The sequence below is a fragment of the Pleuronectes platessa genome, chromosome 14, assembly GCF_947347685.1.
Source record: "Pleuronectes platessa chromosome 14, fPlePla1.1, whole genome shotgun sequence".
In the NCBI taxonomy this organism is placed as follows: domain Eukaryota; kingdom Metazoa; phylum Chordata; class Actinopteri; order Pleuronectiformes; family Pleuronectidae; genus Pleuronectes; species Pleuronectes platessa.
The window spans coordinates 4,540,884-4,563,636 of NC_070639.1; the positions used below are offsets into that span (position 1 = coordinate 4,540,884).

Consider the following 22,753-nt stretch of genomic DNA (forward strand, 5'->3'; position numbering starts at 1 on the left):
TCATTTCACCAGTGCTTTATAAAACATTTTTCCGGCTTGAGCTGAGCTAATGGGCAACTTCACAGTTAAAATCAGGGCTGCCTTTAATATCAACAAGACTTTTCAAATCCAGAAGAAAAAGATGGGGAAGTCCAGCACTGACAGTCTTTGTAAAGTGTCTGTACAAGAATAAGAGTCAGTGCATGACTGAGAAGAATTTGAATTTGTAAATCCCCCAAATTCACAAGCAGGGCGGTCGCTCTACGCAGAGAGGTTTTAGACCTTATCAAGTTAACATCAGAGCTTTTGACTGTACAGGCTAAATAACTTAACCCACAACTAAAGTGGCAAAAAGCTGAAAAACATCAGCAGTCATCAGATGACACTTTATAAAAGAATGTATATATTTATATATGTCAATATGTACAGACCAGGGAATATATCAGCTAAAGGGAAGACAAAAAGAAAATCATCTTCACTCATTAAAATTCAACATATTTCTTAAGGATTGCTTGATTCTGGTGATGTAAACAAAAATATGGGAATTAGACTCAACACAATTATGTCCACGTGTCGTGTCTGCGCCTCAGGTGACTTGAGTCCGTGTCAGAACTCCATTCTCAGACCTCTCTTCTGAAGTAATGTGCCTGACAGTTAAGGACTAATTTGTTATTTCTTTAAATTTACCTCCCCATTTGCTGTCAGTTCTGACATCCACTTCATAACATATGATGTTTTGGTTTCACCTTTGTGGAGCCGTCATTCATACATCCTTACATACAGTCTTTGATTAATGCACTGAAGTCCATTGTCATGTAACTTGTTGCCAAGACCATAATGAGTAGGAAAGCACCAGCTGGGTTCAAGAAAAATATGAGGAAAAAAAAAACGTGATGGGAAAGCTCCTCTTTGTTTGCTTCAACTGCAAAAACTCATTCTACACACACATACACACAAGTAAGACCTACAAACACACATGTATCGTATTTTTGCTGACAGAAGTTGGAACTCAGGGAAAAAAGGCACAACCCAGGAGGGTTTCAATCGCCAGAGTTACAACAGTGAGAGAGGATGAAGGTCCCGGCTGCCTCCTTCCACACCAAAACAGCGCAGCACCAACAAATGACGGTCTCCTCGATGGATCCTTGATCCATTCTTGGATTTGTGCTGCATATGTACACTAACAAAGAGCCGTGGTCTGGACAGGACTCAAATGTCATCAATGAGCTTCAGTCTTTCAAAAGTTGCACTGACGTCAAGACGAAATGCGGCTTTAAATTTGACTTCATGCTGACGAAGGTCCCACAAACTCCTCCTTTCCTAAAATACAGTGAGTCTGGCAGAGCATTTCAGCTGCTGCTTATGCTGTGTGTGTGTGTGAGAAGGTGCTTGTGAAGGTGCATGTGTTTCACTGTGTTGGCCATCACTGCAGCTGGACTCGGTACGCACTAATGAGGAGTTTGACCTGGAGAAATAATAACATCAGGAAAATAAGACTGTTAGCACGTTGTTAAAGAAAACCACAACTGACTCATTACAATTATACAAAATTTTGTTTTTTTTCTGCATCAGAAAATTGTAAGTTTGATATTTTTATGTGAAGTAAACCTGAAAACTGGGGAGCATAGACTGTAAACAAAGATGTGTATGCACTTCTTCCCACTATCCAGAAACAAAGCCAAAATATCCACAATATGAAAGTCTCCATCTTACGCTGATGACGTCAATTGGAGGTAGAGTGTGCACAGTAACTATTGTGGTTAGGATCTTTATCATCTATATATAGCATATACATGTATTTGTGTGTGTGTGTGTGTGTGTGTGTGTGTGTGTGTGTGTGTGTGTGTGTGTGTGTGTGTGTGTGTGTGTGTGTGTGTGTGTGTGTGTGAGGGAGCTACCTTGGCTGCCGGTGCTTCTGCAAGTCGAATGAAGAGTCTGTTGATCCCTGGGACTGGACTGAAGGAATAGATGAAGTGACTATCCTGAATGTTTGAAGATGACAAAAATCAAAATAAATCAGCATAATGAGAATTTATCCTGAAAATTTAATTTATCACAGCAAATCCTGTGAATTGTTACACATTACCAAAAAAAACCATTCAGCCTACTTCCATGAAATGTAATGGAGGGGTGAGACATGGAAGAGATCTGGATGAACAGGCTATTCCCCCCACATTGCTAGATATGGTGATCTCCTTGGTGGAGGTATATGCGTAATGGTCGTGCGGAAAGAAAACAGCACACATTTGCACAAACGTTGAGTAAAACCTCTGATGATAACATTTACGGGCTTAAGTAGTGTTGAAAGTAACATGGACCCTATGCAGGACTGTCAAACTCTTTGGGAGACAAGCTAATGTATGAGGCAATGCTTTTTGAATTTGAATGTATTGGATATCTACCACTGTGGAAATAACCACTGTGAAAAGTTAAATGAGGTTTAAACTCTATCATCATTTTTAATTTCTCAACTTTCTATTTTTCTCCTTTGGGATGATCTACTTTGTGAATTATTTTTTGTTTTAATCAAATAGCACTTTGGGTTTTAAAAACCAACCATGAAGATGGGCAGCTGGAACTTGTCGTTGAGCACCACGGCGTGAACGCTGCAGGGTCCGCAGAGCCTCGCTGTGATCTCGTTCAGGAAGTTACCGTGGAAGATGAAGAGGAGGATTCCCGAACCTTGATTGGGCGAGAGGGAACAAGGGTTTTGTGACAGAAGAAAAGGTAAATGGTTTTGTATTTATATAGTGCTTTTCTAGTCTTGATGACCACTCAAAGCGCTTTACAGTACAGTTCTACATTCACCCATTCACACGCACATTCATACAGTGCATCTATTCGCAGCACTTTGTTGTTCTATGGGGGGGGGCATTCAGGGTTCAGCATCTTGCCCAAGGACACTTTGGCATGCAGATGGGTCAGGCTGGGGATCGAACTGCCGACCTTCAGGTTGGAGGACGACCACTCTACCCCTACCCCTTTTTCAATACACACCGACTTTCTAAAACCACACAGATTTTTTCAAACCCCTAATCCAGAATGACAGAAAGATCTATATAAAGATAACAATTACTTGTAGTAATATAACCTCACTTTAACAAATGGCAGAGTAGACAAAGCAATAATATAACCAAATAATTGAAGTCAACTCTATAACATGTCATTGAGACGATGAGATTCACAGCTCACTTCCAAGCAGCCCATTTATAATCAGCAAAGATTACTGTCTACAGCAGGGAAGGGAAAATATTTTCAAACGAAATGTAAAACCATCTAAAAACCTCTGTAAGGCCGTGTTTCTGAGAGAAATTAAGTCAATGCTTTTTTAAACTTTTGCCAAGTCCTGTAGACACTCTGCTATTGTGTATTTAAGAAACACATCCAGCTGTTCACCGAGCTGACGGTGTTTGTGTTTTACCCTCTGGTTGTGGCTGCGACTTGAAGCCAAACTCCAAGGAGAAGTCTGGCCCCTCGCAAAGCCTGTGGCAGGCCAGAGGGAAGACGGGCTCCAGCAGCACCAGGCGAGACTCAAAGTATGCTCGGATGGTGTCCTCCGCCACACTGGACAATCTGACACGCGGAGAAGGACAGAGGATAAAAAGAGTCATGCACATTAATCACAGGATGATAGGTGAACAAAAACACAACAATATATGGTATATTTACAGGACTTATATTTGCAATTTAATTGCATTTGAATACTGTTGGGCCTTGGTGGAAGTAGACAGTTTCTATAGTTGTTTGCTCTCCCTCATATGCACAGACACCCACACATAAAAACACACACAAAGCTGTGGGAAGCACTCACATGCCGATGTGATCCTTGATGAGGTCGCACACCATCAGGTTGTTGCTGAGCTTGGCGAAGTACATGGCTGTGTTCTTGTGTTTGGACAGGATGTTGCAGTCAGCTCCGTACTCCAGCAGGAGGCGCACTACGTCAGCGTTCCCTCTTTTACATGCCTGAAGTGAAGGGACAGGAAATCTTTAGCAACTCAACCTGTGTCTCATGTCCAGATCCATACACTGTGACTGTTGGCTGAGAGCTCAGTTTCAGATACATTACCTTCATCAGCGCCGTCTCACCGCCGAGTGTCTGCGCGTTGACGTAGGAGCCGGCCTCCAGCAGAATAGCAACAGTGGTCAGGAAATTCTGACAGAGGAGAGACACAAAATCAACGGTGTGAGAACTCCCCACAAAAAATAGGTGGTTAATACAAGCATGATCCAATTCTTGTTTTTTGTTGATAGATTTGGTTTTATTCATGAGGTCAGTGGGAATTCTAGGTGAAATGTATTGTACAAAAACCACAGTACTGGTGAGGAACGCCCTCTCTTCTCAACTTACCTTTTCAGCAGCGTGCATTAGGGCTGTAGTGCCGTTCTTCTGTCGTCCGTTCACCCTAACCCCCTTCTTTATCAGCAACCTGAGGATGTCGTCCTGCCCCCCTGCTGCTGCCAGCATGCTTAGGGACATACCACTGACGTCCTGTGGTCAAACACACAAATGAAAAGCTCCAGGGTCACAGATGAAGGCGACAACATGACCAGCTTCTCATTTTGCTGCTGTTGATTGTAGGAGAAGGAATCCCTGAAAATTAACATTAACACAAACCTAAAGGGTTATTTAATTAGTTTTGGGCATCAGAAGACATAGTGAAGCTTTTCTGTGATCAAACTGACATCTAGTTTTCAAACAGAGGCCTCAGTGTTAACTTTGTGATGAGACTTTCCTTCTACAACGGCCAACAAAAAGAGCATCTTTAAAGCTACAACACCCTGTTCAGCAGTTTTCTCTATTTTATTCTAGGGTTTGCAAAGTCCATCAGTAACAAGGTTGGAACTTTAAAGTATTTTCCATGTGGATTTATTGTGGCAGCCTGCTAAATATCAACACTGAATGCCACGTATTGATTTTAATAAATAGCAAAACTAAAATGCTGAACATACCTGCTAAACATGCAATGCTGGCCTGCAGTCATTTGCATTTTAACCACATTCAGAGCGCTGCTAGCAACACGGCAGACTCGTTAGTCAAATCAATACTTTATTTGCAAATAAAATCTAGTAAACTTAACCTTTCATATTCCAAAAAGTCTGGGGAATGAGATCAAATTGTCTTTCATAAGAAAATCTTGAAATTTTAAGCCAAGGAACATTTTATTGTCCAAGCAAAAGTTCCTTACAATACTTGATAAGGATTAACTGAGGCAACATAGTTACAGCAGGATGAAGAGTAATACGCACTCTGTATACAACAGTAATACAAATAATAAAAGATATCTGCTATAGAAGAAAAGCAAAACCTTGCTTTGCAACATCAAACAGCACTGGTGACCTTTAACAGAAACATTTTCCGAACACGACTGTATCTGGACTGCAACCTTAACTGATGTATAATCTGCAATACTGATATATTCCTGTCATGACACAGTAAACACCTGTTTGCCATAGGTGACCATTGTCTGCATTAATGCATTTAGCATGAAAAGTGTGGACATGGTTTACTCTACAGCTGCTACTGAGGATAACACAAAAACCTTCATCCTTGACAAAGGAAGCAGTGCTGTCTGCTCATTTTGATCAATAAGATGAATATTCCTTTTTTGTGTTCTTACAAAATAAACTACAAAGTCAACTGGCCCAACCGAACAACAGTCAACAGCTCTGCTTGAAAATAACACTGCAGTGGCCAATTTTGGAAACTGAAAGGAGACTAAAACAAAGCACCCATCTACTTTTAGTAAATGCAGGTTGTACCTCTGCTATATTTTGTTTAACCTTCAACAAGGTTTGTATAATCTAAATTCCACATAAAATTAATTGTGCAGTTTGTTATGAATTATTAAACTGCCTTTTTAGTTTAAGATAAAAAAACTAGTAAAATATTAATTTCTTACTTTCTGTCTTGTCACGTGTGATTTGACCAATCTATATCAAACATTTTTTTTATCTAAAAATGTGATTTAACTTTTGCAAAAAAAATAAAAATTCGTTTTTATGTTGTTTTCATTCTTAAATTTGTAATTGTAATGCTGCTTCAGTTCTTTAAAAACAATCTTTAAATGCAAGTTTACCAAATATAGTGGTTCGCATTTTTTTAACCTTAAAACAAATGTTGATATTGTGTGCTAGATGTAATCAACATTAATACAAAAAGAGTAATCCAGCAAATAATTAAAATAAGGCAATCTGAATTGTCACAAACATACAAATAATAAAAGTTTAAAAGAATGTAAAACAAAATAGACCAATGTAGTGTATTATCTTAAATTAGAGTACATCAAACATCAATTAGTACTAAAATGTTCTATACACTTACTGTATAGCAATACAAAAATAAAACCAAACTTATTTTGCAGCTTATAAACTAATAAACGTGAAAAAAAAAAATTTAAACATTTATCAACATGATCCTCAAAAAACTGGAATATTTAAGTGCGAGGTATACACACTGAGCTCCTAATTCACTAACATCCACAAGGAAAGCATGTCATTACTGCTGCAGGCTATCAGGGGCGATCTACAATATATGGCTACTGGCTAAAGCAAGAATATAGTACACTTGGATCAGGCATTCAGGAAAGTAAGTCAACACAAATCTATGATTTTGTAGGGATTGGCTGCAAAACTGTGGTGGTAGGATTCGATCATTGTAATTCACCCATATTCTACTTAGTGAGGGCAGAGAGATTGAAGTGTATGTTAAGTTTTAAAGTAAACAAGGGTAGAAATTCCTCTGGGAGTGTACGCAGAATTAGATTACCATTCACTAAATGATCCAATCTCTAAATTAGAATACGTCCTATTGATAACCTGTGATGAATTGACAAATTGACACGGTTATATAATTGACTGTGTTACATATGTATAGGCAATCTGAACATATCAAACAATAATATCAGCTTTTTTTCTGAGCCAAAGGTACGATACAAATGTCCTTAATTCCACCCATTTAGTGTATATTCATGCAACAGTCCACAGAAATCTTGATCTTTTTCCAAAGGTGTGGTTTAAAGAATGGCAGGACAGTCTGGAAAAGTTTGAGGTTCACTGACATGACATTTTTTACAACAATCCACATTGTTCAAATGTTAAGCCCCATATGAGGTTAAAGCCACAGTGCTTGTATAACTCCAAAGTGTCACAGATCACCAATTGTTTTGTAGCAAGTCCGTTGCAAAAATTTACAGGGACAGATAAACAGGACCATCCCAATCTGCGTTCAAATTATGAGTCTCTGGTTCTTGTCCTCCACACTGCTTGGAGGCAACAGCATGCCCTTTTCTTTTCATCGACTGAATTGAGTTATGTACAAAATATTTAACTTCCCTCCATGTCCTGGTGTTCAAGGCAGGTTCAGCAGCTAAACATGCGTCGCAATCCTTTTTGCCTGGCACTTTGACCAGTTTACAGAAGTCTCCAAACTGACGCCTCACTGCTGCCTGTTCCTCCTCGCTCCACAACCTCTTGTTTCTCTTTTGAGGTTTCTCACCAGTATTGGTTTGTCTTACTTTGGTAGACTTGGGTGCCCCTTCCTGTACCACTGGTGCTTTATCGGGAACAGTGTGTCCAAGAATTGTTGGGACAACCTGTGCAGTTGTAGGGGCCCTAGGTGGGTCTGTGGGGTAAGATGGTGTACCTGAATGGTTCAGAGGCGTGAAGGAAGAAACAATAGGACTACTGTCATCGAGTGGGGAATAAACAGGTATCATAGAGCTTGAGGTATTTAACGATGTGAACGTAGGGACCATTGAGGTACTTGGAGCATTAAGTGAACTAAAAGAAGGAATCATTGCGGAACCTGTAGTGTCATGTAGGGAGTACACAGACGAGGGTTGCAAAATTGCTGCATTCTGTGTATATGAAGATAGTGGAAGAATGTGGTTGTTCTCTGAAGTGTATGCAGGAGGGATAAGTGCATTTGTAGTGCTGAGTGGCGTAAATGTGGGAACTACTTGTGTATCAGTAGCATTCAATGGTGTGAAGGATGACATCAACGATTGACTTGTATGGACCATGTTTGTAGTAGTGGAACTAAAGGATGCATAAGTTGAAATCATCTCTTGGGAGAATGGTGTGGATGATTCTCTCAAGTTTATTGGAGGAGCCATTGTCATACAGTAGTTTGAACTTCCTGTCAAGTGATCTGGGTGCACTGTTGTCATTGTACAGATATCATTTGTATCTTCCAAATCGTTCTTTGTGGTTTGGACTCCAGCTTTACGACTCTTTGGATTCAAAGTGTTAACGTTCCCTTCAGATGTCTGCTGGTTATTTCTCCTGCGGACTGTCTGTAGTGTGTTGTGTACATAGTTTTTGACGTCTGTCCAAGATCTTCCACGAAGATCTGGTTCAGCAGAAATGCAAGCATTGCATTGTTTTTTGCCTGGAACCTTCAGGGTTGTGATAAAATCACTTAAATATCGTTTCACTGCAGCTTGCTCCTCCTCACTCCAAGGTCTTCTCTTTAAAGCTGGCTTCGATGAGGTTCCTAAATGCAAAGAGCAATGGTTGTATTAGAAAAAGAAGATCCTGATTCAATTAATAATGCCAATTTTTTTTTAACTTAATATTGTAGAACTATGTTAACTAAAGAGCTTGATAATTCTTTCTTGTGGAATGTGGAAAACGTAAAAACTATCAAGAATGAACAGGGATGAAACAAAAAATAGTTTGATCATTATTGCATGATGAATGAGAAAATGTCACATGAGAACTTTGACTCAGTTTTAAGCCTGAGAACAAGAACAAGTCTATATACAAAACAACTTTTGGTATCAAAGGACACAAATAAGAAAAGCAGACATCACTCACCATCTTTTGTAGTGGTAGGTGTACTTGTGGTGGATGGCAGTGTGCGATCCATCTTGAGCAGTTGTTTGCTCACTTCCTCCAGTTGCAATGGATTTCTTGAGAGCATGTAACACTCCTCGCTGCTCTTTCCCACCAGCTTGGCAACTTGGTCCAATTCCCGTTCATTCAGGCTCATTACCTGCCAGCAGCTGGCAATTTGCTCTCTTAATGATGAGGACAGAAGTGCCTCTGGGTTTCTAACTCCACATTCGACCGCTGCCCTCCGAAAACAGTCCAATCCTCTGATGAAGGACGGACCTTCAGTCCTGGCAAACAGGTATGGATTTGTTTTTGAAACACCTGCTTGGTGTCGGTTTTCAATGAGCAAATCAATTGACAAAACCATCCTTTCTGTTAACAAAACCAGCATGTTTCTTCCATACTGACCTTCTAGTTCCAACCTTGTGAAATAGGCACCTAGGTCCAGCTCTAATTTTGTGCTTTTCCTTATCTGATCAGAAGAGGGCAGAAATGTTCCAGTACACTTTTTGCAAGTGTAAGTTTGCAAAAGCATTCTACCAATATTCCCTACCCTTCCTCTGTTGAACAGACAAACATCTGCCAGAGTGGCTTCACTGAGCTTTTTCCATGTTGACATAGAAGGACTTTCTTTCAGCTCCTCCCTGGCTTCATCTTCCTCCCCAGCAATAAACCTATGTAGTTTCATTAAATCTTCTGTCACAGTTGATTTGTCTACTTCAACTTTTTTCACGTCTTGTTTTAAAGACAATGCAAGAGCCTTGCGAGAAAAACACTCACTCCATTTTGTATCAAGAAGCTGTATGAACTTTTTCACTTCACTTTCAGTGTCACTGTCCTCTGTCATGCGGCTTTCCCCAAAAGCTATTTCTGCAGCTCTTTTCAAAGAGTAGCCAATTTTTGATACAAGGGAGACTGTTTTGAACTTACTGGAACTGGGATCAAAACCACTAGCTTTTTTGGCCCCTTCAACCGCCAATGCAAATTTGGATGGTAGACATAATTCATGCAAATACCTCACACTGTTGTCAAGCTCATTTACAGCTAGCACAAATCTACCCAGTTCCCTCATTTTCTGTGCAATATAAGCAAACTGAGACTTGTCATGTTCATACTTAACAGACAATGCATTGCCATATTTACAAATAAGTGGGTCATTTCTTATATGCCTTGAGATGTCATCTTGATGCATGATATGGATGATTTCCTCGCAGCCTCCAGTTAGGAACTCTGACATTGGAAGCAGCTGATGGGCAGTACTGGTGACTCCATTTGTTCTTTCAGAGGATTTCTGATCTCCTTTTCTGGCCTTACATGACCGCTCATGTCTCCATAAATCAGTTTTGCGGTAAAAAGCAAAGCAGTGCTGGCATGGCAGGAAGTCACGAACAGATATGGTGGGATTTTTCACCTGTTTCTTGGAGAAAATTTGCCCTTCGCCACTTTTGACAACATGGCAATTATGCTCATAATCTCCTTTATTGCGAATTTGGTCAAGCAAAGTCTGCCTCACTTTGGAACCTTTGGGGAAGTGTATTGCATGGGCAACATCTGTTTCCTCAGCATGCTTCTTTTCCAAATGCTTTGCGAGTTGGGTGAAAGCCATTTTGCAATATAAACAGAAATGCTTCTTCGATGGTTCTTTTCTCTCCTCTACAGTTGAAGGTGTTGCTTCAAGCACTTTCTTACAAGTCCTTAGACTTGATCGTGTTGGTTCTTTCTTCTCTGAAGTTTTCCCACAGCGCTGTGATCGCCTTTTTACAATCTCCTTTGTGCCCATCTCAGATTGAGCTTGATCTGTACAATCTGACTGATCCGCCACCACATCCTCTGCCTCATAATTTGCTTCCTGAGGGGACCATTGTTTGTCAGCTATGTCCTTTATTACTGTTTTTTCATCATCCCTTGTCAGCATCCATACCGCATCCAAACTCATTTCATTTGATGAACCACCTTTCGTGTCATCAAACATCTCATCTTCCTCTGCTTGCCTCCGGTCTTTCTTTACGTCACTTTTCTGCTCAATGATTGAATCACAATCCTTCTTTTTGAATTCAGTGATATCGTTCCCACCTTTTAGGATGTTTTCATGTTCCCTCATTGTCACTTGCTCTGTGTTTGGAAAGCCCGGGCTGCATAACATTTCTTCGACATCTTTTGGACAATCCAAAACTTGTAGTATGTTCTCTTTAATGCTTGGAGAACACTCTTCATTTCTTGAACTGTCAAGGTTAGCAGTCAACCTAAGAGCATCATTCGTACTTCTCTCTTCAATCAAGCTCCTCTCTCCTTCAAATGACCTCTTCTCACCAATTGTACATGCCTGTAAAAGAACAAGTATATGTAAGACTCATCACCAAATCAGACCCCATGAAATAAATTGATAAAGTGAGCTTAAAACACAGATTCATTGGAAAATAAAAGTGGGGAGGGAAACAAAAGTAAAAATTTAGTTTGGAAGTAATTTTTTAAGAGGTGGTGATAAGTCAAGAAAATATTTTTTGGTGTTGCCTTGTCAAAATCCCTTGCACCCTTTTCAAAAGCTGTTTCATGTATAAACACCTTGGAAATGCCCCACCAAGATCCAGGCTCATTCAAACAAAAGTCAACGTGATGGCCACACATCACTTTTTAGCCAAACGCAGACAAAAAAAAAATTTGAACTGATACCTCAAAAATGTCCAGTACAAAAACCACATGTGACCCATTCGAAAACAGTTAATGGCTTTATTGGATCAAGCAGTGTTTTTACATTGTAAATGTCTAACCAAGTAAATGTAGTCATGGGGTGTTGGATGAAATGCTACATGGAGGGAACAGAATATGCACTGACACTAGACCTACATTCATGGTTTGCAATAAAACAAGTAATGTTACTTTGGACGTTGTATATACAAGAATGTGCTTAGCATAGCAATACTTTTACAGTAAAATCTATTAAACTGGTGATTTAGCACAACATCTTCAATGTGGCTGAAAAAACATCTAACAGATTCCAGGATCAGGCCGGAGACTGATACAAAACATGGGAAACCCATTAATGGTGTTCAACCATCAACACAATATCAACGTTTTTATAAAATCTATTCTTGGGTGGTAAAATAAAAGACAAAAACATACTAAGTATAATAGCTTCTGGTGCATGCTGCAAGGCACACATTAGGTACTATGATTATGATGATGATATATGTTCTAAAGCACATTCAGTATGTACCTGCTTTAAGGGGTTCATCTTGTCCTGGTACTTCATATTTTCAATGTCCTCTTCCATTGGTTTGTTCACTGCAAGACAAGACAAAGACAACGTCTCTAATGTGCACACATTTTAATACATTTGAAATATTGACAGTGTACAAGCTACCAATGTACAATCAAACTACATTACAAAGCCATTCTAAACATCAGAGCGATGGTGGCACAGTGGCTGGCATGCAAAGTATACTAATGAGACAACCGCAGAGGGTTTCATTTGTAGTTTGACCCTCATGTGACTGAATTTGTCACAGACCATCAACATTGATATAAACAACGCAAATTAACACAAAGATGGCTCAGTCACTGTTTAAAGTCATCAAAACTATAATTATGGTATAGAACTTAATGTATTCAATCAGCCCCATCAACATTGTATTGATAAAGTGTATTCCATGGGGAAATGTTTGACGGAATAAAACTAAACATACCTTAATGCATAGAACAACAGAGAAATTCAGTAAGATCTCATTAGCTTAATTGTCCCTTTAACTCATACTAAGTATCTACTTTTTATGGGAAAGTTGATTCTGCTTCATGACAAAAAACAAACAATAGCTGTACTCTTGGATTCAATTACTTCCCTGTAAAACAACTACACAATAACAAAACTGATGAACTGATATATATATATTTATATCTATAATACTAGTAAAAGGAATTTAAGGTTATACTCTTACCTGGGTTTCTTGCAAAGCGATTGTTCTTTGGAGATGTGAAAAACATCTTGAGGTGATGAATTATTGGCAATTATTGGCATGACACAGGAAAGTCTGTCAGTGTAGATCTTGAGGAAACAGATTCCTTGGTGCACAGTTGTGGAAAAAACCCTTTTCACTTACAAATGATGTATGGATAAAGATCTTTTTAATGCACGTGCTTGAATTATTACAGCTTTGTTATGTTGCCCTTGAGCTAAATGTTCAAATGTTACCTTGCAATTTTGTCGGAAGGGTTCTCAAAAGACTTTCTGCTGTCCAAAATTTTAAAGTAAAATAATTTAATGTATCAGTGTCAATTTTTTTTTTTTTATCTTCAAGCATCTTCGCTTGAAATAGCAAAAATATGCTTTATGACACGAAAACAGTACAGTTTTGTTATTTTAAGACTCTTTGTTGCTTTAAGTGCATTTTTAACGCAGTGTCAGTTTTGTATTAGTGATGCAGAGGACCTGGTCAGACACTTGATAAACCTTTGTAAACACAGAATCATGTTATACCGCTTAACCATGAAAGAAAGAAAAATAAATCTCTTTGTTCAAAGCCATTCACACAACTACTCCCATACATACACTTGGGCAACCAAGGTGCAAGCTGCAAAATTTGCTAAATTTATTTTTGTCTTGGAAATGGAGGGTTACAAGGCCTAGAGTTACAGGTCAATTAAAAATAAGTTATACTAAATAAAATATATAGATATAGGATAAAAAGTTAAATAAAATAGGGTGAGTTGGGTGAATTATTTCATAAAATTTACGAAAACACGTTAAACATTACAAGAGTACTTACCTCTTGGTCAAGATTATAGTCCTCCTTGGAATTAAGTGCCAATTTCACAGCCATGTAATCTCCACATTTCACAGCATCCCGCAGCTCACCTGATTAGAACAAAGCAGAGCCAAACAAAGATGAAGTACTTTAAATTGAAGTACACATAAGTGATCTTGCAATTAAAACATATTTAAGATACAGTAAAAAACGCAATTAAAATTTTGCTCAAAATTATAATCTTCCATTTATTAATACCAAAACAAACAATTAAAGTGTCTGGGCATATTTTGGACACAATATTAAAGAAAAGCTTGTGATTTTATTATATATTCCACAAACAGGCAATGCTAACATTTTATATTTTTATAATGCCCTCTGAACATGTGCACAGTATGCTATTATCACACAGATAGGGGGGAGGGGGACAAAACCCTGCTCTCTTCTATGCAGGTTAGTAGGATAACATCTTTCAGAACAAGACATCAATTCTCACATGCAGACAATGTATGTAAAACTTGTCTTGTATGTACAGTCTTGTTTAGTTTTAATGACAAAATAGTGCTAATGCAGCGGTTAGCATTATTTGTTTTTATAGACATGAACTCCTAAAATGTCCAGAATATTGGGTTTGGACCTTAGACTGTGGTCTGGTCATTTAATTAACAGGCCACCGGCGCTCTGTGGCAGCATGACTGGGAATCATGTGCGCAAGTCACGTTTGTGTGTTCAAAATGTTAGGTAAAGGAAGATGGAACACATCCTAAGCTAAATCCAAGATTTCATTTCTGCCAAACAAACGTTTTGACTTTTAGACAGAATATCGTCTTAATCTGTGTTGTGCGTCTATAGGAAGCAGCTCTTTGTTGACTTAAGGCAAAGAGGGACCTGTTACTTCCTGTAGCAATTGGGGGTCTTAACCCAAAAACTGAATATGGGTGGACATTTTCGGGACTCATTTCTAAGTGGCACAAAGACATAATTCATGTATTTGGCTGGAGTCAACTTTATTTTTGCTCTTCTTCGGCTGCTAGATTGGTGAGGTTCGATCGCTGTGTAATAAGAGTTAGGCTGTATGCATTTATATATATATGTAGCATGAAGTAGCATGACTGTCGGGGCTAGTTTTGTGGGCATGCATAGTGTGCATGAATTTTCTATCTTTTTACCAAAAGATGTTTCAGTTGCTTGGTGTTGGAATTGTGTTTTGACCAGGTAAAAATGCTGTCCAGGGACTTATATCCAAATAATTTCTGTTACATATATACACAAATGACATGACAGTATTGCTTAATATTTAACATGCCCCTCTATGGTGAGTGTTAGATGTACAGCGCTGCCCCCTTCACTCATTCTCACTTTTCCTTGATACAATACTTCGGATAGTTTAGCACCAAGGGCCAAAACATAACATATTTATCCAATTATGAAGTTGAGCTACAAGATGGCAGACCACTTATTGTCACAGATGATGTGGAAACACTTACTGGGTGTTAATGGTGGACCTGACAGGATCTCATCCTCTCCATTTAGATGTTTCTGGAAGTCATCCAGAGTCATCCAGTCCAGATTGAGGTCCATTCCAAGACTTAGTGTGGCTTGGCCCTTGTCTGTACATCACACACAACGCAGAGAGATGCTTTCTTAGTCTACAGTCTGAAACCCTAGTGATGAATTTCCTTCACCGTCTTACTCTCTCTAAACATTTTGCCTACCTAATTTTTTATGTTAAATGTAAAAGTTACATATTATGGAGGTCAAACATTTACAGTGAAGAGGTAGCCGTATAATAACTCATGAAACAAAGTTGGACCTATTAGGGTAGGGTTTACGTTCAGCATGTGCTCCTTGGGCACCAGACTATGCAACATATTTTCCACACCTTCTGGCGGCTCCTGGGAGTCCTTATGGTCTTCAATCAGGAGGCGTCTCGGCTCACTGTCCTCTCTCCTCTTCCTCTTATCATCTGTTGAAGATCTCCTTTCCCAACTAGGCCGTTGTGGCTCCTCTGGCCTATCCCTCCGCTCCCGAAGATCCTCCCCTATCCTCGGCTTTGCAGTAATTTCTTCTCCTTCCCTCTCATCGCTGTCCAGGTTGAAGCCATAACTCTGGCTTGGTTTGGACCCTAAAAGGGGAGTATACGAATCAGCATATTTTGTTATGGATGTCACTTAAAGACAATCAAAGCTATAGACGACATTAGACTCTTATTTTCCCAGATTGTCATTCCATAATCCAAGTTACTTATTTGCCATGTTTATTAGGTAGTTAGACAATCAAAAAGTAATTGTCAGCTGTTTGAGGCTCGATCCATACTACTAGCTTAATTTCACATGCCTCTAATAATTTTTAATGACACCACATCTTAACATTGTACAATCATAAAGGCTTAAATTGAAGATCCATTAAACGTTTAAACAAAAGTGAGTGATTTTACACTTCTGTCAAAATACAGAAGTGTATAGACATACTTAATATGTGAGTCTGAATATAATCTTTTATAACTATGATAAAACATCACTAACTCTGAATGTTAGGGCTAACTGCAGTACAGGCTTAAAGTGTAAATACATTTAAACTTTTTCCTCCTGGTTTTACCTCTTGCATTTCTGTATTTGCCTTTTTCTCACCTAGTGTTACCTTACCACCAGGCCAACATCCATAACTTATAGTTTTTAAAGTTTTTTCCCCCTATGAGTGTCGTGCATACCATCTGATTGCTTAGTCCTCTCGGTCTTCTCAGCCTCTGGTTTCTGAGCTGGAGACTCTTTGCTTGGCTTGGGGAACTTCTCCAGTTTTCCTAGTAGCTAATGTTGACAAAGAAGAAAAAAGAACAACATTGTGACCAACTTGTTTTTTTCCCCTCGAGGAAATGAGAGGTTCACAACTCAAATCATGTCATGGTTATTCTGGAACCAATCCACGTACTGCACGCAGCTCGACAATGAATGATTATTAAGTCATTTGAAACATAAAAATATAAGAGCAGTTCGTGATAGCCAATGTTGACATAAAAATATAAATTAATATATAGACAACAGTTCATATCATAACTGTAGCAGTTCAGAGGACGTCCAATGAGTAGGACATTGTTTTTTCTGAGACCGTTATTATACAGTTAAATGTCATAACAACCCAATTTGATTCTTTGCATATGTTTTTGATACATTTAGACTAGTGATGCAGTTTACTGTGATCGTTGGGATCTGTCAGATGTCATCAACCCATAATTTGTTAATTCAATGTGCCACTCTGTCCGTTTTCAACAGTAAGGTAACACAAGTTCAGTCACTCCTGATACTTTGCCACACTTCTTGCATGTGTTTTAATCTGAGGCTAGTAGTAGTCTTTAGTCTAACATAATCAAAAAATCCTAGCTTAGGACAATAATTACAGTTTATTAACTATAAACTGGAAGTGACTGGTGTTGTAAACCTTACAGAGCTACACTATTTAGTCATGAGTTTTAGGTCTAGTAAAAAAAAGGTGGTTTTGTGAAAGGATGTAGAAGCTTCTTAGTACGCTGCTGATCATTGTTTATCAGAGCAGCTCAGCACCATTGGCAGGTTCTGTACACAACCCCATATCGTAGACAACAAAATGACGATTGATATGTTGTAATAAGGTTTCAATGTTTTATGTATTTTATAAACAATATAATCTGAATGAACTAAAAAGCACATTTGTGCATGTACATCTCCAACTACAGCTAAAAAGTCCAATGAGGAGAATCCGGTTACTGTTAACAACTCTGAATTAGATATACATGAAAAACATCCGTACTACTAATACTGTACCTTAGATGGTTTGCCACTGTTCTTCTCTACAGGAGGCTGATGAGATGGCTGCCGGCGAGGGGCACGATCCTTGGCCTCACAGTTTAACAGAAACTTCTCAAACAGGTTAGTGGAGCCTGTGGAGTCCTTCTGTCCCAATAACTCCTCTTTAGCCACATCGTCCTCCTTGACCTTGGTGCTGGTGGCTAATGAAACAGAAGATGAGGACGACGACGATGTTGAGGAAGACAGGGCTTTGAGTGTCGCAGACGTGCTATCCTGCCCTTTGGTTTTTACTTTCTTATGCAGGGTGGAGCTGTCACTTGAGTCGGAGTGTGGGGCATTGTCCTCTTTGCTTTTTGAGGTGAGGCCCTTCAGCTTTTGGAGGCTTGTCTCTTTCAGAACGCTGTCTGGCTTTTTGCTCTTTTTGTCATGGACAAGGTCCTTTAAGCCCTGAAGTTTTACTTCCCACTTTCCCTTCTTCAGTTTCGACTTGTCGTCCAAACGCAACCTTTCAGTCGACTTCATTACATTCTCTCTTGATGTACTGTCGTCTAGTTGGGACTCTAAAGGGCCATCACTCAGGTCATCTTCCAGAGGAGCAGCTGCCTCCTCATCAGAGGTTTCAATCTTTCGATCCTTCTTCGCTTTCTTTTTCTTTCCTTCCTCTAACTTTTCTTTCTTATGCTTTCCTCCGTCTTTTCCCTTTTCCTTCTTGTGTTTTTTGGAGGGGACAAGCTCATCGTCATCCTCTTCTGAGTCAAGAAGACGCTTTTTTGAATCCACCCTTTTCTCCTTGGAAGGTGAAGATGGAGTAGGGGCCCTCTCTGAGTCTTCTTCTTCTTCTTCATCTGTCTCTGGAGCAGGCAGAGGCCTCACCTCATCCTTTCGTTTTTCTTTCTTCTTCTTTTTGTCTTTCGTAGGCAATTCATCTTCTTCCCGGATCTTTTTCTTTTTCTTCTTCTTGATGGGCATCTGAACGGGGCGGTCTTTATCGCTGTCACTCTCTGAGTCGGCATCAAACACGTCGCTCTTTGAAGGCAGTTTCTAATTTTAAAAGGAAAACATGAATCGTCAAGCTTATTGCTATGCAAAGAGACACTGACTAAATGACAAACAGTATTATTTGTTTAAAAACAGCAAAATATATATATATGTTGGGGGCTAGGATATATTTAATTCAGCTAAGAATATATTTTTTGCTCCAATGCAGATACAGTGCCTTGCATAAGTATTCACCCCCTTTGGACTTTTCTACATTTTGTCATGGTATAACCACAGATTAAAATTTATTTCGTCGTGAGTTTATGTAATGGACCAACACAAAATAGTGCATCATTTGGAAGTGGGGGGAAATATTACATGGATTTCACAATTATTTACAAATAAAAATCTGAAAAGTGTTTAGTGCATATGTATTCACCCCCTTTACTGTGAAACCCCTAACAAAGATCTGGTGCGACCAATTGCATTCACAAGTCACATTTGCAAGTCACATAATTAGTAAATAGGGTCCACCTGTCTGCAATTTAATCTCAGTATAAATACACCTGTTCTGTGACGGACTCAGAGTTTGTTGCAGATCATTACTGAACAAACAGCATCATGAAGACCAAGGAGCTCACCAAACAGGTCAGGGATAAAGTTGTGGAGAAATATGAAGCAGGGTTAGGTTATAAAAAAATATCCAGAGCTTTGAACATCTCTCTGAGCACCATAAAATCCATCATAAGAAAATGGAAAGAATATGGCACAACCGCAAACCTACCAAGAGGAGGCCGTCCACCCAAACTGAAGAGTCGGACAAGGAGAAAATTAATCAGAGAAGCAACCAGGAGGCCCATGGTTACTCTGGAGGAGTTGCAGAGATCCACAGCTGAGGTGGGAGAATCTGTCCACAGGACAACTATTAGTCGTCTACTCCACAAATCTGGCCTTTATGGAAGAGTGGCAAGAAGAAAGCCATTGTTGAAAGGGATCTATAAAAAATCCCGTTTGGAGTTTGCCAGAAGCCATGTGGGAGACACAGCAAACATGTGGAAGAAGGTGCTCTGGTCAGATGAGACCAAAATTGAACTTTTTGGCCTCAATGCAAAACGCTATGTGTGGCGAAAACCCAACACTGCCCATCACCCTGAGCACACCATCCCAACAGTGAAACATGGTGGTGGTAGCATCATGCTGTGGGGATGCTTCTCTTCAGCAGGTAAAGGGAAACTGGTCAGAATAGAGGGAAAGATGGATGGAGCCAAATACAGGGAAATCCTTGAAGAAAATCTGATGCAGTCTGCAAAAGACTTGAGACTGGGGCGGAGGTTCATCTTCCAGCAGGACAATGACCCTAAACATACAGCCAGAGCTAATAAGGAATGGTTTGGATTAAAGAATGTTAATGTCTTAAAATGGCCCAGTCAAAGCCCAGACCTCAATCCAATAGAGAATCTATGGCAAGACTTGAAGATTGCGGTTCACAGACGGTCTCCATCCAATCTGACTGAGCTTCATCTTTTTTGCCAAGAAGAATGGACAAACCTTTCCATCTCTAGATGTGCAAAGCTGGTAGAGACATACCCCAAAAGACTTGCAGCTGTAATTGCAGCGAAAGGGGGTTCTACCAAGTATTGACACAGGGGGGTGAATACTTATGCACCCAACAGATGTCAACTTTTTTGTTCTCATTATTGTTTGTGTCACAATAAAATGTATTTTGCACCTCCAAAGTACTATGCATGTTTTGTTGATCAAACGGGAAAAAGTTTATTTAAGTCTATTTGAATTCCAGTTAGTAACAGTACATAATGGGAAAAAGTCCAAGGGGGGTGAATACTTATGCAAGGCACTGTATATACAGAATTGGTTATCATCTTGGAGCACAACTTTGTAGCTTCTGTATTATGGAGTTAATCAATCAATATCTCACTCCCATTGTTTAAACAATTGATCTGTTGATACAACTGTGATCAAAATACCAGGTAATGAGTATGATTTAAAAAGTGTACAATAAATGTTCTGCAATTACAAAATTATTGTTTGGAGTTTTCCCTACCATAGTTAGGCTGAGGTGCTACGCACAAGTGTTTTAGCAGTTTCTTAAGGCAAATGAAGATTAAATAAATAAGACATTTAGACAAAATTTCTCTCTTAAAATTGAGGGAAAACCCGAAAACAGTGTCCGTAGTATTCTTTATATACACACCTGATTGTCACTTGGACTTACCAAGCTCTTCTTGGCTTCTGCTTCTTTCTTGGCCTTAGCTTCTCCCATGGCCTTCTTATACGCTAAAAGGACTTCACGACAGTCCTCTAAATGAGCCTCTGGCTCCCAAGTGTCATCGTCGGAGCAGTAATTCTTCCATCGGACTCTGTAGAGCACTTCACCCTAAAAACAGACACAAAAAATACAGCATGGAGCTCAGGTATGATGGTACGATGGATACATTTCCAGATTGTGGTTACACATGCAAACATGGCTGACAGACTAGATAAAATTTGTAATTGTAGAATCGTGAACGGTGGACATTTTTCTGTGCATTACTGATTGCATGAATTATACTAATCCGTTTTTTTATAATTGCAACAATGCACCAACATACAACCACTGTTTTGATGACTGCATCTTGCTAGAGAGCTGGCAGTAGACATAGCCCTCTTCCATTGTCCTCAGAGTTTCTGCGCAGATACTGTGATACTCTATGGGGCCAAAAAGTGGTAATAACTCACTGGGGTTAATATCTGTTCCTCAAGAGCCTCTTCAAGGCATTTGCTTTGTAATTCATTACTGGTGTAACTTTATTATTTTTTTATTTGTTGAGTGATGCTGCTTTGAATATGCAGTGACAGTTGCTCTGAAGCTTGGGATACTGTTTTTTGCACCAATAAATGTTTCTGTGGGAGAGGATTAATTTAACAGTGAGATTAATACAATTCTGCTGAATACAACATTAGACATTTCTGAGTCGTGTTTTTTGCGTTTCAAATGTTGCAGTGAAAAAGCAACCCTTTTATCTTTGTCATACACTTGTGTCTCCAGCACAGCTTCCCCTACTTTACATCTTCTAAATTAACTTGAGTGAAAAATACTATTCAATTTGTTCACTTGATGTAAGGAGAGTGAGTAAATTTGTAACTTGGCTGTCGAAGAAAAACAACCCCCTCCATGAACCCACTCACACAAACCTCCATTCACTAGAGTCTAGTTAATGTTTAATGTTTTAATGATTTTGTGCATTGTCCTTGTTTGGAATGCACCCACTATGAGCTGTAACTCTGTCTGTGCAATACAATGGTTCATGTGCAATCCATTCACTGTAAATATTAGTTTTATATTCCTTACACCTAAGTATTATTATCCTTACTCTTATCATTACTTACTGATGTCTATTTTTGACTCGTGCTGCTGTAATAGCCTGGGAACGAGACCAGCTGTTTCATTTCATTGAGTAAAATAAGATCTTAAAAAAAATTCTGACAGGCACAACAAAAATTTAATATTTTATACAACTATACAGTAAAACTGCAATTTAAGCCAACCATGTTTGGGAGTCCAAATGAAAGCTGACATTACAAACTACTTCAAATGGGAAAGGTGCACGTTGTAGCAAACACAAGCTCTCGGTACTAATAAACAACAAAGCATGGAAGCAACATAAATTTTAATTGCTTTATGAAATATGACAATTCTCTGCACAAGCACAGAAAATCGAGGAAACCAAACCGCTCAGGTGGGAGATCCGTGCAGCTTCAAATACTGCGGGTACGTTAGCACGCGTTAGTAAATTCACATTGTTTCCCCTTCAGCTGCTTTTAAAGCAGAAATGATGCTAACATTGTCACCGGGATTTATGTCACTGCGCTAGCGGACTATAACGAGAGCTAGGGGCTATTTGAAAGCTTGCAGAGCGTCCGTCTTTGGCCTCAGCAGGAGAGACAAGAGCCGACATCAACACCAGGAAAACGGTGCTAAACATGGACGAGCTGCTAACACAACAGGGGCTGATGAATGAACGGCATCCTGGGGAATACATGCATCGAAATGCGCTCGGGTCGAGTTATCAACGTGTCTTCTGATGGAGGACAGTGTGTGGACACCGTCGGTCTGTGTCGTGCTGGAGCGCTACAGCGGCCATGTCTGCCCAACTGACCGGGAGGCTAAGTTAGCCGTTAGCCTGTAGCTCCTACCTCCTCCAGCCGCATGTCAATGATCCGCTCCACCTCGTACACGTCCTCCTCTTCGTCTTGTTCGCTGTCCGCCAGTTCCATCTTCACCTCGGTCGCCATGGCTGCGGGGCTGTGCAGTGTATTTTCCGCTAAAACCGTGTCAGTGGTGTGTGTCGGAGGGGGCAGCGAGGCGCCAGTGTACCCGGGCAGCGCCGCAGCGAGGTGGGTTGATCCCGAGCGTCGAGCAGCTACCGCCCGCTCCAA

At 39.7% G+C, this 22,753-nt stretch overlaps 1 protein-coding gene across 4 annotated transcripts; it reads right to left on the reverse strand.

Moving 5' to 3' along the window:
- On the reverse strand, positions 1-22,731 carry mphosph8 (M-phase phosphoprotein 8). 4 transcript variants are annotated; one of them, XM_053439384.1, is made up of 14 exons: positions 22,511-22,731; positions 20,529-20,711; positions 17,354-18,379; positions 16,267-16,363; positions 15,439-15,681; positions 15,044-15,166; positions 13,578-13,666; positions 4,331-4,471; positions 4,049-4,135; positions 3,791-3,945; positions 3,401-3,552; positions 2,537-2,661; positions 1,878-1,961; positions 1-1,444 (listed from the first exon to the last, which is right to left on the reverse strand). In XM_053439384.1, exons 1-14 carry the CDS (start codon positions 22,607-22,609, stop codon positions 1,403-1,405), a joined length of 2,646 nt encoding a protein of 881 aa, XP_053295359.1. In that variant the 5' UTR covers positions 22,610-22,731; the 3' UTR covers positions 1-1,402. The 4 variants fall into 4 exon arrangements, with proteins under 4 accessions (XP_053295359.1, XP_053295357.1, XP_053295356.1 ...); XM_053439382.1 differs by lacking the exons at positions 1-1,444; positions 1,878-1,961; positions 2,537-2,661; ... (2 more) ...; positions 4,049-4,135; positions 4,331-4,471 and adding exons at positions 5,017-8,476; positions 8,800-11,140; positions 12,032-12,099; positions 12,750-12,795 and having other exon boundaries at positions 20,550-20,711; XM_053439381.1 differs by lacking the exons at positions 1-1,444; positions 1,878-1,961; positions 2,537-2,661; ... (2 more) ...; positions 4,049-4,135; positions 4,331-4,471 and adding exons at positions 5,017-8,476; positions 8,800-11,140; positions 12,032-12,099; positions 12,750-12,795.
- Between the last annotated feature and the right edge of the window lie 22 nt (positions 22,732-22,753).